Genomic DNA, 17,764 nt, shown 5'->3' with positions numbered 1-17,764 from the left:
ATTAAGATCCATGTAATCTGTTTCCTGCAAACAAATACATGATGGATGGTGATGGATAATTCTTGTATTATTGCACAGTTTCATCTTGATAAGCTTTCGGTTTCCGTGTGATTTCATTTCAGGGCACATTTCAGCGTTGCTTATCATCGCAATTTGGAAAGAAGATCCACATTAGCGAATGTTGCCCGACGACTAAAAGTGTCTAAAGCTGGTAAAAGATGGGACGATGATGACTCGGGGTCTACGGTTACAGCGAATTTCCCAAAACTGGCTGCACTCACACAGCTTTTTGTCTATCCATATCCATCTATCACACGGGAGGATGAGGTGAGCTATCGCCCACGTATGCTGAGCACTCCGAGCGCAGACACTAGGTGGACATGCAAGACTATCCATCACCGTGGAAGCTTGGTTTTGTTGTCGTTGATTACAAGATTTCCCTCCTGGGTATCACCGTCCAGGAAAGCCACCTGGGCTCACTTACCTCCCAACTTGCCCTGGACATTGGAAAAATGACCCGAAAGTATCCAAGATAAGAGAAGTTTTCTGACCCCTTTCATTCCGAATAAAAGCCTCATTCAAAAGGTGATGATTTCATTCATTCATTGCACCCAATCAAACGGTGCACATTATCCTGCTGTGAACATTATCCTGTTTCTTTCCGTGCAACGCTGTTGTCTATTTAGATGCACATGCAAATCTCCATCAGGAGAACCGCTACTGTCTCTGTATGAAAATTCCTCCTGAAAACAGAGAAAAATGATTGAAGCTCCCTCTGTAACCTTGTTCCAGCCCTAAAGTCAAAGCATTAATGCATGACTTGGCGTCGGGTAGCATAAGAAGCACAAAACAACTTCCACAAAACAGCAGAGTTTGACAGGTGCATGTTTATCCTTTTTATCCAATATCTGCAGAATAAAGAATAAAATATGACAAATATACTCAGGCCATCTGGATACGGCTAAACAAGCAAAGCTACCAGTCTCTATTTGTGTCTGTTAGCACTACAAAGTTATTGATTCTCACCATTTACCACTACAACCCTTTGACAGCAGACACAAGCTCATATGTTAAAACTGGCATGGCTGACTTCATGACAAGCTAACAAAGAGTGATAACCCCCTGGTGTCTTGTTGCTGTCTGTGTTTTTATGGAACACAAAAACAAAAGAACAACATATAAGCAGAAATCTCTCCACTGCTTTTATATCCGTGCCTAATCTGTATACTGAATGACAATGATTTCCAACCCTCATTTACGGATCGAGTCATGAAGAAAGACGGAGTGAAATCCCATTTTGTTGCCCATAAATTGTTAAGATTTTGCCAGAGTAAACTCGATCCCTAATTGGTGTAGCTTTTTGCTACCAGTGATACAGTGTCACACCGTCACTGATGACTGTCAGGTAAACTTTCTATATAGAAGTATTTCTCCGTTGAAGCGTCTATCTGATTTCCCTTTCAGCACCTCGAATGACACCCCGCTAAAAGCTGGCACAATACGCTTCCCGCACACAACGCTGTCACCAAAGACAACTTGGGAGAAGCGAGTGTTTTGAGAGTTTGAAACAAAATAGCTGGTGCAGCATTTCCCCATTTCCGTCTGAAATCCTTGACACCAGAGGATTTACAGTGAAGTGAAGTGAGGTGGGTGCTGTATGGAACGAGCTGTGGGGGCTGCGTTAGCCGGGGTGGGGGGGGTGGGGGTCCGCACTACATTCGTGCTGACAGGGATCCTCCCTGTAGCGCATGCTTTTTTTCCATTAGTTCCTTACTCACTCTCTTGCCCTCCAGACCCACAGAGTGAGGAAGATTTAAGTGGCCAGTCAAGAGAAATCCCCAAGGTTTGGCAGGTGTGAGGTCTGGCTTCATTATCTACAGACACCTCTGTCCAATTATGAGCCTTGCTCCCTCTGTGACGATGATGATGCTGTGTGTGTGCCTATAGGTGTGTGTGTGCACGTGCGTATGTGTGTGTGGAGGGCATGAATAAGCCGCCCTCATTGTTATCTGTCTAACTATCAAGATTCTCTCTTCCATTGTGACATCATTGACAATTTCACACAAAAAAAATGTATGCGCGCGCACTCATATTCACATATCACAAGCACACGTGCACACACAGCATGCACATGCCTTTTGTTTAGATTTAGCTCCATAGATCGGCCTAAACCTGAAATATTCGGCCCATGGCCTCATTTCCTCCTCTGCTCTACTTGGAAGAAGAAAGCAACACCTGAAAACTACTCGTGCACTCACAGTAACGGTCACTTCCCACCGAAAATAATTAGGACTCGCGATAAAGAATAACCAAAGGCCCATAATAAATTACACACAACAATCCTGTGATCAAAAGTCTCACTGGTTTTGATACATCTCCATGGTTTCTCCATTTTGCTGACCCACTGGTTCCAAAATGTCAGCTACTACAAACTGGAGCAGTGCCTTGTAAGCTGCTTCAAACAAGCACAGGGGTCTCTTTCTCTGGACTGCTTTTGGACACCCCCTGCTGACACTAAAGTGAAACACAACCTACAGAACCTTCTTTTCCAAAGCAGACTGCACTGATAAACATGACAGAACAGATGACAAAAATATCATCTATTTTGAGAGACGTGCACCTTAAAGATGAAGAGAAGAAACCTAATTTGCATTAATGCATGCTTCTACACTAGATCTTAATACTTGACAATACAGACAATTCTAAACAAAAAATTTTTTTAGTGGGGGGGGGTTACATTTTTGTCTTAATTTATATCCCAGCATGTTCCTTGGGATTGCACACACTCCTCCCAGGGCTATGGCCTGCTATTGTCTATGAAGCCACATGTACCCTCTCCTCTCTGGTTTGCCTGCACTCATATGCAGCCCTATCATCTGCATCACTTGGCAGATACAAAGAGCATAGCACTGATTTGCGTGTGAGCATGTGCGCCTTTTGTGTGTAGCACGACTGCACTTGCTTGCTGTGCAAATGTGTGTGTTTGTGTGCATGCTTGTGTACAGTGTCTTTTTTTTATATGATAAAGTGGGAGTGTCGGAGGCATCTGATGGTTCCCAGACTTTGGCTCTGTTTTATCTGATGCTGAGATGGCAGCTGTTGACCAAAGGAATTCATACATGTGTGTATAATTTGTCTTATGGCTCAAAACAAACACGGGACATGGGACATCTTTTAGCCATTCAATTTGACACGACACAAACCAAAGGTCGCCGTGTGTGTTTTGGTTTCCTGAGTTCAGGACTGTCTAGAAATAGAACGGTCAACAAATCTAAACACATTACGCAGTTATTTTCTTGGAACTGTACAAATAACAAATCATTAACATATAAGAACAAATGCGGTTTGAAGCAGGTTGCAGCACAGCTCTGAACTCACCAATTTATTTGCCTCCTCTTAATGATGATAATCTTAGGACTGGCGGCAGCAAATGAGCTTCCCCTGAAAAAAAAAATTGCATGAATTAATAATGAGCAAAATTACTCAAACTCTGCACACCACAACCTGCCGCAGCACGGTGGGCAGTGGGCCCTAAGGTGACAAAGCTGGGTAAATATTTTATGTCTAAATATGATTTTGGGGTCCTGAGTCTTCTGTCTGACAATGCTGCCCTTATCCTTGCAGAACATGGGTAAACCATTAAGCTTAGAGGAGACTTGGAATCCATCGGCAGCTCTTGTCTGGATGCAAGCGAGAGAGATCGGGTTTGCGTGCAGCAGTCGGCTTTTGAGGCTTATGTCTGTGAAGTGAGTCGACGGTGTTCTTTGGGTGCCCTCAGGTGGAAGCCTGGTATAATTGCTGTTGACAACCTACAAGTCATTGTGCAATTAAAGCATCTGCCGCTCCTGTGTGGCAGTGGGCTGTGATGCCTTGTGACAGCTCGTAGCCATTAAGCAACTGTAAGCAGCTGGCGTGCCTCGGTGGGGGAAAATAATGTGACAGAGGCACTCCCCCCTATTGTTGCCCTTGTCTCATTGGGGAAAAGAGGGACATTACATCACTCACCAAATACACGGGTGTCTCAATGAATGGGAAAGGGGCATGTCTACAAATTAGGACTGGCACAGCTGGATGTCCAAATGATAGTTTGTTTCTGAATGCAAAAACTGAAAGTGCTTTTATTGTTTTCTAACAAGAGATGGAAGCCTAGGGAAAACACAATCAAGACTATGCAGTGTGCTCAACCAGGAGCTATTGGAAATTAATCAAATAGTGAACTGATTGATTAGTTCAAGTGAAAACAATGACAACAAATAGATAATTCAAAGTTTATGGATTTTTTTCTTTTGTTTTGGGTTTTTTTGGGGGATGTAAAACAAATTTTCATTGGTTTCAACTTGTTACATGTTTTTCTTCTTCATATCACTGAAATTTAATATCTCTGGATGTTAAATTATTTTGAGCAGAAACTGAAACATAAACTGGGAAAAACTGTGATGAGCACTTCTTGTTACTTTCTGATATTTCAAATCATTAAGTGGAAAAACGATCTGCCCAAATAATAAATGACTACAATGGTTGTTTGGGAATATTTTCACTGCGGTTATTGCAGTGTTTCTGAACTTAACGAAGTGACCAAACTGCTCAATCATACGAGAGAAAGAAGAATCCTAAGCCTCAAGTGTGAAAAGTGATCAAAGTAGGGAACATTTTGGCCAGTTCTTCACTGCTGGGAGAAGGGCGGGAGGGACATAAGTCTTTTTTTTTTTATTACACCACCACTAAATCATTTGGGTGTCACATGTAAATGTGGTCTTTTGATGTACATTTAAGTATACTGAATTTGCGAGGGAGGGGGGGATTTATGTGAATGCAATTTGCACACTCTTTGGTCAGATGCAATTATTTATTTAATTAGCTCATTTTCATGTCTTCATGTCTCCTTCTGAGCTTTGTCATCAAATTTCAAACTGCTAAGAAAACAGTACTTTGTTAATAATATCATCAATGCATTTACCATATCACTAACTGAACATTTATGGATTATACGTGACAAATCATAAGTCAAATAGGGTGATAATCAACTAGTCACATTCATGTGGGTAGACTATGAAAGGCCTTGCAAGTCTAAGTGTGTGTGTTCGTGTGTCTAGTGTACTTAAATATGTGTGTGTACCTCCTGTCTGTCTCAAGGATTTGCTGTTTCAGCAGGGAAGGAATCAGTCCTATGCCTTTGCCATGCAGGAAAGTCAGCGTAAGGAAATTCCTGAGCTTCACAGTGGCAATCAGGCAGTTAAGGACCTGCCACTGAAAATGGAGCTGTATGTCAGTCACTTTCATGGCTTATTCACACTAGCACAACTGCTGTGGCATAAAAAAAAAGAGGCATTCTCATTCACTCACACCAACAACCAAGTAAATTGCCTTTACTTGAAAATGGTAGAGCATGTATATTTAAGTAGCCTACCATCTGAAAGCTTACCTTGCACACGAGAAATACTCTATTAAGTCGCTGCAGGCACCACAGCAAGTGTTAAGGCAATATTCTGCTGCCTAGAGTAAACAATAAAGCTAACTGCTGATTTCCGTGCCTACGTAAGTTAGAATTTGACATTTATATGGCCCAACAAATAGTTTCAACATGCATGTAAAAGCCATCGTTGCTCGTCTTTGTGACATTTCTAATAAGTACTAACCGTTTTGGTGGCTTTCTAGGAACAAAGAGGTAAGCTAAAAGCTACTATCCTCTCCAAGTCAGCTAATGCAGCTACTCGTTAAACCTTTAAATAATATACTTTCTGTTTTTAAAGAATTTTGAAATCAGATTTAGTTTTGTTCAGCATCTGGAAAGCAGAGCCTGAAGACCTCGAATGGGCCGGGGACACCAACCACACAATGATGTTGCGTTCAAGTGCTCATAAATATGCAATTTCAGCTTTTAAAATCCAGGTTTGCAAAAGAATCAATACGGTGTTAAATATAGATTGGTTTATTCTAAATAGGACAGTCAAACACTAAGTCAGATAGCTTCATAAATAGTATTATTTATTGACTTATAAGTTGATTTGGGTGATCAGACTTTGTAGTTTGATTTTCCCACGTTTTTCAAAGCAGCATATGACGACACCAGCAAAGCCTTGTGCGGTTGCCGCAAACCCAAGGCAGAATGTCGTAAAACGTGGAATCGGCAGAGAAGTGAAGCGCTAGTTCTATTGATATGCAAACCGTGGTAGATTTCGCAGTTGGAAATAGGTAGTGATGTTTCATTGGCTACTTTTTGACCCCAGTCGGCATGTTTTAAAACTACAATGGACGCAGCGAGGACACAGAAAATGAGCTGATCTCCAGCAAAACCACCTCGAAAATGGCTGCATACACCGCTGAAGGTAAAACAAAACAGTTGCTAAAATTCATAACTGGAAAACAAATCTATGATATCACGATTTAGCTCCAAATTATTGTAGCTATCTTGTAATCACTTTCACAGATGTACATTATGCAACGTCCTATGAAGTCATTATTTCCTGTTTTGTGTTCTCTGCCATCCGAAGTGGCTGCAGGTCATTCTGTGGTGGTGGAGGTGAGCCCAGATATCCACATCTGTGGCTCCTGCAAAAAGCAGTACAATAATTATAAGGTCTTTCTCGCCCATAAGCAAAATGAATGTTTCCTGTCCACACCTGACACCCTAACCACTACTGCCACATCCACTCTCACAGGTAACATACTCCTCTTTCTGCTTTTGCTGTCCATAATTTGAATGAAAAATTGACTTTGCCTGTCAAATTATTTTCAGACTCCAGCACTGAGTTTATTTTTGAGGAGACCTACCAGACCTGTGTTGTGAGAGGTGTCAAAAAGATGACCAAAGCCCCAAGGACACCTTCCAAAAAACTAAAACCTGCCCTGACTTCAAAGAGACACAGCTGCTGTTTCTCAGGTTGGTGCCTCTTGCTGCTGATGAATGCAAATCTTCAATCTCTAACAGGAAGAACTGCACTTCCTGCCACTCAAGCCCCATATCATTAATATTTCCAGTGCTGTAAAAAAGTATTTGCCTCCTTCACTTTCCTGTTCCATATCATCAAACAAACTTTATTAAGTAAAATACAAAGAAAACCCAAGTATATACAAAATACAGTTTTTAAATGCTAATTTCATTTATTATTTATTAGAATAAAAAAGCTATCAAAAGCTGCCCTGTGTGAAAAGATAATCAAGCAAAGTAATCCATAAATAACAAAATTACACCCAAGAGTGCATCAAAGGAGCATCCAGGAGGTCACAAAGGAACCCAGAACAGCATCTAAGGAACTCTAAGCCTTACTTACCTCAGTTAAAGCTAGTGATCATTATTCAACAATAATAAAGAGACTGTGCAAAAATTGCATCCACGGGAGACGTGAGGTGAAAACCACTGCTGACCAAGAAGAACACAAAGACCCGTCTTACATTTACCAAGAATATCTTGAACATCTCCATGACTTTAGGAAAATATTCTGTGGACTGACGAGACAAAAGTTTAACTTTTTGGCAGGTTTGCATCCTGTCACAGCATTTCATAAACAACAGAGTGAAACAACAGTCAAACATGGTGGTATTGTGATGGTCTTGGGCTGCTATACTCCTTCAGGACCTGGATGAATTCAAAGAACCATGAATTCTGCTCTCTACTACAAAATCAGTTTGGCTTATGCAGCAGGACAATAATCCAAAAAACACATTGGCAAGTTCAAAATTCCATTCCAGTTTTGGAAAGTGCTGTAAAACAGCCACCGCTGACACAAAATGCTGTGCATCAGCAAAAAATTGAAAAGAGAGGCAATAAAGTAGAACTAAAATGTACAAAATGACACAAGTAAAAACAACCATAATAGAGTTTTATAAACGCGCCCCCACAAATTCATGGGCAATTACTTTTTCACATAGACTCAGGTAGGTGTAGATGTCTTTTTACCCCTTAATAAATGAAGTTTTCATTTAAAAGCAGCATTTTGTATTTCCTCATGAAATTTGTTTGATGTCTTGAAACATACAAAGTGCCACTCCGAGTCATCATTACTTATAGAGCACTTTCTAAAAGTGCTGTACAAAGCATCAACAGAGTGACAAATAGGCAAAAAAAGAAAGAAATCGGGAACTTTATCACAGCACTGTGTTCATTTAGTACAGTGTTGATTGGACTTTTCACAAATGCAGAGGCTGCACACAATTTAAGAAAATATTTTTTTGTTTTTTTTTACAATCTACAGGTTGCACTTTCAAGACACAGTATGGCCAAAAAGACATGGAGCGACATCTTAAAACTCACACCGGTACGCTAATGCTTTCAAAATATGTTCTTCAGTTGCAAAACCCCTTTAGAGTAAGGTTTAACCCCAGTTGTTTTTCTGTCTGCTATCCAGGTGAGAAGCCATTTGAATGTGAACTGTGCCACAAACGCTTCAGTCGGCGGGACAAGCTGAACATGCACAGCCGCTCGCACACAGGTGAGAAGCCACACAAATGTAAACACTGTCCCTATGCAGCAGCAGACAGCAGCAGCCTGAAGAAGCACCTGCGTATCCACTATGATGAACGGCCATTCAAATGCCAGATCTGTCCTTACGCCAGCCGCAACTCCAGCCAACTTACCGTGCATCTCCGCTCGCACACAGGTAGGTAGCCAAAAAATCCAAAATTGTCAGCAGCTGTGTGACAGTTGTAGCTTAGAGACTGGTATTAAAACTGGTTTTATTTTGTTTATGTATTTATTTTCTAAGGGGATGCACCTTTTCAGTGCCAACAATGCGATGCAAAGTTCAAAATAAACTCAGACCTGAAGAGGCACATCCGGATTCACTCCGGCGAAAAGCCTTACAAATGTGACTTTTGTGAGTACCGCTGCGCCATGAAAGGAAACCTGAAATCGCACATTCAGATCAAACATGGTACGGAGAACTCCTTTCAGTGCGTGCACTGTGATTTCAAGTGTGCCAACAAGACTGCTCTGCGACAACACTTGAGAGAACACCAACCCACTCAGCCCATTCAGTGTTCCAAGTGCACTTACTCCTGCTCCAGCAAGGGGGCGCTCAAGGTCCACGAGCGGATCCACTCCGAAGACCGCCCTTTCAAATGTGACTTCTGCAACTTTGCCTCTAAGCAGCGCAGCAATCTTGTCATTCACAAGAAGAAGTGTCACTCGGATAAGCTTGAAAAAGGCAGCGGTGGGAAGGGTGGCAGAGGTGGAGGCAAAAATTTAGGCACCGACTCTCCGAAGCCTGTCAGCTCTCGGTATCGAGCCAAACTAGATGCAGCTCGAGCCTTTTGCTGCGACTCGTGTGACGCTTCGTTTGTGAGGGAGGACTCCCTGCGGAGCCACAAGAAGCAGCATCGGGACACTCAGAGTGTGTTGCAACTCCAGCTCTCTACCCCAGCAGAAGCAGTTAACTTGGTTCCCGTTACCATGTCACAAACCAGTGCTGAGCTCGAAGTTCCTATCCCGTGTAACCCAATGCCTCCTTATAGTAATACACAGCTTAAAATCATTGTATCTCACCCGTTAGGCCAGGATAACCCCTTGCTCTCAACTGGTGGGGATGGCCAGAATAAGAGCAACATGGTCTTGCTTAGCCCAGAAAACCAGGACATGGTAGTTAACTCCATGATCCAGCAGGTCAACCTGCTGGCGCCTGTACAACCACTCGGTTCATCCCAAACCACAGAAGCCACTCTTGAACCCCAGACTGTCCTCCTGACTCAACTCAGCACCGACGATGCCAGCAACCCGCTCCACCAGGCCCTGATGCAAACGGCCATAACCGCTCAGGACTCGAGCAGCAGCACACAGACGTTCATCACCACCTGCTCTGAACTGGAGGGGCTCAATGCTTTGATCCAGGAAGGTGGCACAGAGATTACAGTGGTTACGGAAGGAAACTCTGCTTTGGTGACCACAGCACCTCTGCCTGATGTGGACATGTCCAAGCCAGCAGAGACGGTGACGGTTGAGGAGAGTGCCTTACCCTGTGAGGAAAGTGCATTACTGGTGCCAAACATCAGCCTGGGCAGTCAGAATGTGGTCATCCATGGCGTTCCACTTATAGTGTCTCCTCAGCCTCAGCAGAGCACGGTGGATCAGCTCTCCCCTCATGCACTCTATTCCAATTCACACACACTTGAAAGCATCCCACAGTGAACAGCGTTGTGTTTCTGAAAGTGAAAAGACAGTAACTGCATCATAAGCTATTTCTCTGCTGATAGTAACTTGTAGATCTAACGGTAACCACTAAAATAGCAAAACTGTTGGCTTTGGAGGTGTAGTTTGTTTAGTCTTCACATTTTGGAATAAAACATCAATTTTAACATTGTTTCATGCACTGTATTTTCAAGTGTTATATTTGCAGGCATCAAAAATTGAAATTAAACCATATTTCAATTACAATATTTAATTGAAATCAGGTTTAATTTAAAGCAACATCATACAAAAAATAAAATAATAATACCGCAAATGAACAAAATGTGAAAGTGACTGAATGTATTTGTATGATGTGTTTTTTATGTTTGTCCATTAGGTGGCAGCAGAGTGATGAGAGTATATAATGAAACTTGCTCTGCTTTATGGAGTATTCAGACTGTAAGTGTACTGCTGCCCCGTAGTATTGATTATACATATTCTGTATGTATAGCTTTTGTTAAAAATAAATATTTTTTTCAAGTTCTCATTCTGAATCTGAAAAAGTAGATGTCAATTGTAGAAAGCATTAGGCTGCATATCAAGGTCTTAGCTTCTAAAAGGCGACTCGCATTCCCGATAGATTTTTCAATAAAGAGCCAGTTTTTTGCTTGCTGCTTTCTATTATTCTTCCTATTTTTACATTCAGACTTCAGCACTTAGTATTTGCAGAGAGCGGATGCTGCACCTGAATAGGATTCTCCCGTGTAAACACTTGACCATTGATTTCTTTCTGGTCTCTGAGCACTAATGGCTCTGCTGAAGCAGACTCTTACATTTTCTCGCTCAGCATGGCCACAAACTCAAATGAAGTGGTTTGATGGTTTAAAAAAACATGTTTGCCAGCACTGTAGGTTGAGACAGTTGGTGTGTGTTTTAGACATGGGACTCTAGCTAGCAAAGGGTATTACTGTAGTGTGTGCGCTTTAACACTGAAAATATATGAAGGATGGCTTTTCTATAATATCCCCATATTACTAATTTTCTTGAGAAATGCTGCACTTTTTATACCACTGTGTTTCTATAAGATACGACTGCTACTCACTTGAAGGTTGTGTCTTTTTGAAAGTGCTAGCCAAGAATTGAATTGATATGAAATGACTGCTGTGCCTGTCATTAAATGTGAGGCTAGGAGTAGGAGACAGCTACCTTAGCATAAACACTGGATATGGAAAACAGGTAGTCTAGCTGGGTAAGAAAGCGTAGTTACTTATTTTGTGAATTCTGTTTTGAACTGAAAATTTAGGGTGCTAATTTGAGACATCCTTATGAAAGGGTTAGGTGTATTGTTTTAGAGACTTAGTTGTCTCCAAACTAAGCTAATTGTGTGCTGATTGGTTAGACTGCTAGCTTTAGCCCACATTTGCTAATAATTGTTTTACTTGTGAATGTAGTATTTGACCTATCAAATTAAAATGCTACACTTATTTTCTGTTCACGCAGGTCCTCAAACAACAAACATGGTAGAAATCTAATCGTTTGACATATAACCCATCGTATGCGTTTTAGGATAACTTAAAATTTCAACTTCAATTATTTCCAGTGACAGAAAAAAGCATCCATGACGCTACCACCAGATGCCACAGAAACTACTACTAGTAAAATCTTATTCGTAGATGGTGGTTACCATGTTTGGTTTTTGTTTGTGTATTTATGTAACTTAAGCAAGCTTTAGATTGTTTGCTGTGCTTTTTCTACTATTTCTCTATTTTCTACCTTGAAATTAAAAGACAGATCAAAATACTCATTTTGCTCCTAAATAGAAGGGAAAATCTGAAGTTGGGTTTTGTTTCTTCTATGATTTAAGCAACATAAAGCCAGCTTATAGTGAAGAATGTACCACAAAGAGAGCAGCATGCAAACACTAAATCTGCATCAGTTCTGCACTTGGGTTGCATTATGAGTGTCTGCACTCAAACTCAGATTTTTCGAACCACTCTGTGTCACCTCTTCTTCAGGTGGAACTAGGGGGGAAAAAAATCCTGAAATTCCATTATGCATGAAGATGAGTGTTATGTGGGAAAACCACAAAGCACTCTGATGTATCTCTTTGATCTATTATCTAACAGACTTCCAGGCCATAATCCTAAGCACCCTTGAGGAGGACAGACCCTTTCTTTCCCCCTTCTCCTCTTCCACATGTGACGTCATAGCTGGGTTAAGTGCCTTTTCTATGGGTTACAATGTCTTAAGAGCCCTACTTGGGGAGAAGGTTTGAAGAGAGTTGATGTTATATTTATTTATTTTTTTCTGTTTACATTTTTGGGGAAATAGTGAATCAGTTACAGTAGAAAACATACCCAATTTGGTCTGTGAGCTAGTTTTCATATTTCAAAGCTAACTAGAGTGCATTCTGTTGGCAAATCCCAAAGCTTTGCTTGCTTTTCTTTTTTGATAAATGGTAGGAGGAGTTTAAAATGAAGCTCTTCATACTGTATAGCACTTCTGTGTTCCTTCCTTCCTGTGTTTGAGATGCCAGCCTTTGAATGGGGGCCATAAATGGCTTCCCAAAAAGCAATTTCCACTCACAGCTGCTTAAAGAAATCGTAACTTGTGATGCATTCCTTCTGGACATAAATAGATCCAGAAAGCACCAGGTGATGGAAAGATGGACAGCGACCAGAGCAAGATGACACTTTGGCAAAAAACTGCTGGTGCTGTAAATAGTGTGAAAATGTCATAAGGTAGTAAAATAAACCCAAATGAATTGAGTTTGTTCATTTCTGTCATCAGAGGTAGCTATAAATCAGCCACCGAGTCCAAACAGTTTTTACTCCTTCAGATACAATCTGTCCCTCAGTTCAACAGTGCATCTCTGACCTTTGGTTTGTTTGCACACAATTTGCAATCCCATCAGTAAATGGCATTGAATGCCTTAATGAAATTAACTGATTGGCAAAGTATTGATATGGATTTGTTTTTCCGATGCAGGCATCTTTTGGCTGTGACACTATTGACATCTTAAGTGAATTTTGATTTCTTAGTGCACTGGAGGCTTTTATCTTGTCTGTGTTCAATTCTTTTTGTCTTTCTGATTGAAATTCATGATGAAAGCGGTATTTGATCAGCCGAGGGACAAAAAGACACCTCAATTTGCTTTTCTGAATGCAATGTGATTATTTGCTGAGACATTATTAGGCTATTGTAGCGTCTACGAGAGGAATCGATAGTATCACTTTAGGGCAAACTCTGGATTTAAAATGACTTTGCCTCTGTGGGTGGTTGTATATTTCACGCTGCATGTTTGTTCTTCTTTAATGAACTCGGGCACAGTTCGAAATTTGTTCCTGTGATTCTTGAGTTTTTCACACTCTCTCAAAGCTTTGACACTATTTTGTCGTATTTATTTAGCATTTGAGTGTTTGGGGTGTTGTTTTTGTCTTTTGTCGTCTATCTTGGGCTGTCAGGAAGCATTACTCTGACAGGCCCTTTTGTTGTTGTTACTTTAAGATTGAAAGCAGAGTTTAAAACCAGTCCTCGGGGTGGGGGCAGCAAAATAAGTATAATTTTGGGCCAATAGGCATGGCTGCAGTGGGAGCACAAGAGCCCATAAAAGTCCTTTAGTGGACAAAAGAATGCTACAGTATCTCCTGCTCTTCAACGCAGAGCCAGTGGCTTTTAAAATAATATCTTTTATTCCTCTGTGACAATGTGGGCTTCACCGTTTTGCAGCGATAGCTGCGCGTAATCTTGTGAATGCAAATAACCGGCTATCAGCTTTTGTGATTCAGGAACAAAGACATTTAGCTATTGTTTTCCTGTCTTGTTTCTGTGCCGCTAACCCTATACAAATGCATGTTTTAATGATTTTGGCCATGCACATCAGTGCCATATATTCAAAGGGAAACAAACACTAAGTTTTCTTTTATTCCATATATGGTCGGATGCAGGTTTTGCTGGGAACCCGAGCCAAGTGTTAGTCTTGGGCCATCAGGTTTGGCTCTGCGCAGATATGGGATTTGTTTTTTTATGCTCGGTTTTGCGACAACCTTTGATCATTCTCATATGTCAGCATGTTGCTTTGTGTGTTCTCTGTCCGCATAGTCTCATAGTTTGCAGAGCAGCACAGTCAGTTTTTGTGTGCTTCAACATTTGTTTTCATCAGACTGCCTTTATACGGTGACTTGATTGTTGTTAAGCATTCCATAATTGCAGTCATAGTAAGTTTGATAATAAGAGTATTTGTACAATTACTGATGTGTTTATTATAAGGACACACTGGTTGTTAGTCCCTGGTAGGAGTTGCTTTTTACACATGTGGCTTTTGAATCAATACTTATGTGTTAACTGTGAATATTGTCCTCAAAGAAGGAACAAAACTGTTGCATAAGCAAACAAACCTATTTACAATTTTAGAAATTCCATTGGTTTTCAGCAGATGCCTATGAGCAAGCAAAATATTTTCTCTGTTCATGCATGCCTTATCCTAAAACAACAAACACGATGGAAATCTAATCTTTTGACATACAAGCCATTGTTGTGTGTGCGTGTGCGCGCACATGCTTGTGTATGCGCTTAAGTCTTTGTTTACCATGTGTGCTTTCAGAGTGCTTAATGCGCACAGATACTGCTGTCTCAATAATTCTTACACAATGGGAAACACTGAAGCCTTTGGTGGATCTGAAACACTTCACCTGAGAAATGTGGGGGTTTTAAAACTGCATCCCCGTCAAAAATCTCTCCAGTTTTTATTCTTTTTGTGTGTTTGATGTATTTTACTTAATTAAAACATTTTCTTTTTAAAGAACTGCAGAAATACTTTTATATCTCTAAATCTGTTGTGGTGGCCCTACATACATTTATTGCATCCTACCTATAATTTCTTCAGTGTATCTTGGTTGTATAATAATCATTGTTGATCATTTACTGCACTGCAGGAGTCACTGGCAGACCCATAGAAATGTTTGAGATGCTCAGGAATGGAATGGTGAAGAGATGAAGGGTAAGATTTAGACTCTTTATTAGTATTAATATTAAAATTAATACGATAGAGAAGAAGACATTCCCAGTTTTACTGTTACTAGTGAAAAAGCTTTGGTGAACTGGGGATGGCCAGCCTTTTTTTAACCTTTAAATAAAGTTGTCTTTGTACCACCATAATGTCCACCCAACCCCATGGAAAGTCATAGCCTGTCCATATTTGATGTTTGTTTGACCCCATAAGGGCACGAACCTTGGCTGATCCTTCATCTGAGGACAAAGCTTATGTTTGCAGTGACATCATAAATGCCTGCGCAGAGAAAACAATGGCTGATGAATTTAGCTGGAGTCCAGCACACTGGACAGCAGTGACACAGAGACGTTGGCCGAAACTTCCAGTGTCATGGAAATGTTTCAAACAATGACCAACACCTTGGCCAAACATGCAGAGTACTCCCAAAATGAGGGGAGCTGTAGTCTGAAGAGATCAAAATGCTGTGGTTGTTTTAGGGACAGTGGCAGGGAGAGCCTGAGCACGGCTGGGATCATCAGGTTATAACACCAAGTGTTTATATGAATCTTTGTGACTGTTGGAGACTGTCAGGGATGGGGCACTGCTCCTAGGGGAAGAAAGACACTTTGTTTTTATAGGCTGCCTGGAATGTGTTGAGGACTCTGGACATCTGCTTTATTAGCATATGTGAATCTACCCCCAGCTATGTATCTGCTGGTGGTCTGATAATGGATCTTACTGTTACTGATAAATGTAAATACAGACTAGGATGACTGGTTTGCGTTTTTTTGCGCCGTTTAATTAATGGCTTTATTTTCATAATAATGTTTAGACATTTACATTTGAACCCCTGACTAAAGCATAGGAGGCAGGCTTTGTGAAATTCATGCTTTTTTGAATGGAAGTTGGGTTTTTTCCCCTGTTTTCTCAGTTGCACTACTTTGCTGTTTCAGTCTGGCTCTCCTGCAGCTTATTGGTGTGAAAATTCCTCAGAAGCATTCTCAGAGTCATTCTCGGGTCGTTACAGATGCACCCCACCCATGCACTCATACCGGCTCGTGGATTACCATTTTCTTTGTTAAGCTAATTGCATTATTGTGTCTGTTTAAAAATCAAGTAGGGGGTATGTGAGCCTATGAATGAATGCACAAGGACTTATGGATGAGATGTATTTTCTTCACATGTAAATTAAATAATTGGCATTGTTGGATATGATTTTTAAAATGACTAATTGATTAGTTACATATTTTTTTTCTTGCAGTTCTCGGCTCAAACTCGATTGTATTACCCTGTTATGAAGTCGACTCGGGTTGTTTCCTGCTATCACGTCTTCATGACAGAAAATTAATTAGTTTATGAATAATACACCATTTCTCTTGCGATAAAGATCATGTGGCAAAGTGCCTTCAGACAGATATCATCTATTAAATAGACCAGGCTCGTGTAACCTAACACCTTGTGGGGAATGCACTCAATCAAGCCTATTGTTTCTGTTCACATACAGTTCCTTCTGTGAGATAAGTCTGACCTGGCCACGGAGATAACAACAGTGCCCTAAAAGCATGGATGAGGCATTGACTGTCAGCGCCACAGTTAGCAAGATTTCCACCCAGATTCATACGCAATTCAGGTTAGGCAAGCAGCTGCGGTCATCAGAGGTGCAATAAATTAACTTAATAAATAATACAGGGAAAGTAAGCCATTGTTTCTAATATCACATTATCCCAGACTAATATTCAGACTCTTAGTCAGGATGTAATTTAGTGAGCTGGTGCCTGTGGTGTGATTCATGCAGCAATTTGATCATGCCACCATTTGAATAGGCAGCATAAATATTATGGCACAGAGGATGTGAGTCAGGACAGAGAATCCAGTTCACTGGGCCATTACTTGAGTTGAAAGGAAAAAGAGGAAGTTGGTTTGAAGATTTGTCACCATCAGATCTCTCCGTTTTAGAAAGGGGGTGGGCTCAACAAAGCCCAGGAATGTGAAGAAAGATCTGGGTGTTGGGAATGTTTGTTCCCATAAATAGGAGTGACTAGTTGCCAGTTTCTGGGTGGGAAGAACAACTAATAACACTATGCCAGCTGCATTATTATAGCTCCTTATTAACTGATATAATACAGAGAATTTTAATTTACATTTACATTAAATATCATTTTTGTTTTGCTTAATGTTATGATTTCATAATGTGGGACAAAATAGTGGTGCCACTAGTTCCAATCAACTTGCTTTATTTCTAACAAAACCTGCTTCAAATGCCTGAATATGCATAATGTTTATCTTGATCAGCAGGTTTAGTCTATTGCCACAAATCTGCAGTGCAACAGGTTAATCAAAACTGACCCTTTGTTTTGTGTCATCCTCCTAAAATGCAGACGTGGTTGTCTTGTCGTATGATTTTGGACCTAAATTCCTGCTAGAAGCTCATTTGAGGCAGTTGTCCATGCTCAGCCACTCATCACTGGTGGTGGTGGCTGATATATCCATCTGTGCCAGCAAAGGGGAGCTAATCCCTGACAACTGCACGCCTCTGACGCCATGTCTGTTGCACTGCTGGTTGTGCGATACAATAGCTTCTCCTCTTTTGTCCTTGAAATTGTTTTAATTAGCCCCACAGCAGGGAGAAGTCGAAAACATAAGATTGACACAGTAGGATGGACAAAAGTACACAA

The 17,764-nt window shown here is 40.9% G+C and overlaps 1 protein-coding gene across 2 annotated transcripts; it reads left to right on the top strand.

The window, feature by feature from the left end:
* Positions 1 to 6,102: 6,102 nt before the first annotated feature.
* On the top strand, positions 6,103 to 10,753 carry zfp64 (zinc finger protein 64 homolog (mouse)). Of its 2 annotated transcripts, none has more exons than XM_063463993.1 (6): positions 6,103 to 6,326; positions 6,596 to 6,659; positions 6,737 to 6,880; positions 8,193 to 8,255; positions 8,346 to 8,597; positions 8,703 to 10,753. In XM_063463993.1, the coding sequence occupies exons 3-6, from the start codon at positions 6,802 to 6,804 to the stop codon at positions 10,118 to 10,120; spliced, it is 1,812 nt and encodes a 603-aa protein (XP_063320063.1). In that variant the 5' UTR covers positions 6,103 to 6,326; positions 6,596 to 6,659; positions 6,737 to 6,801; the 3' UTR covers positions 10,121 to 10,753. The 2 variants fall into 2 exon arrangements, with proteins under 2 accessions (XP_063320063.1, XP_063320062.1); XM_063463992.1 differs by having other exon boundaries at positions 6,492 to 6,659.
* The last annotated feature ends 7,011 nt before the right edge of the window (positions 10,754 to 17,764 follow it).

The sequence above is a fragment of the Pelmatolapia mariae genome, linkage group LG20 (assembly GCF_036321145.2).
Source record: "Pelmatolapia mariae isolate MD_Pm_ZW linkage group LG20, Pm_UMD_F_2, whole genome shotgun sequence".
In the NCBI taxonomy this organism is placed as follows: Eukaryota; Metazoa; Chordata; class Actinopteri; order Cichliformes; family Cichlidae; genus Pelmatolapia; species Pelmatolapia mariae.
This window is presented reverse-complemented; position numbering and strand designations above follow the sequence as displayed.

Coding starts and splice junctions, on each gene's coding strand:
- zfp64 (XM_063463992.1), top strand. CDS start 6,305: ATGGCTGCATACACCGCTGAAG. Junction 6,660..6,736: donor TGCCACATCCACTCTCACAG/GTAACATACTCC, acceptor AATTATTTTCAG/ACTCCAGCACTGAGTTTATT. Junction 8,256..8,345: donor ACATCTTAAAACTCACACCG/GTACGCTAATGC, acceptor TCTGCTATCCAG/GTGAGAAGCCATTTGAATGT.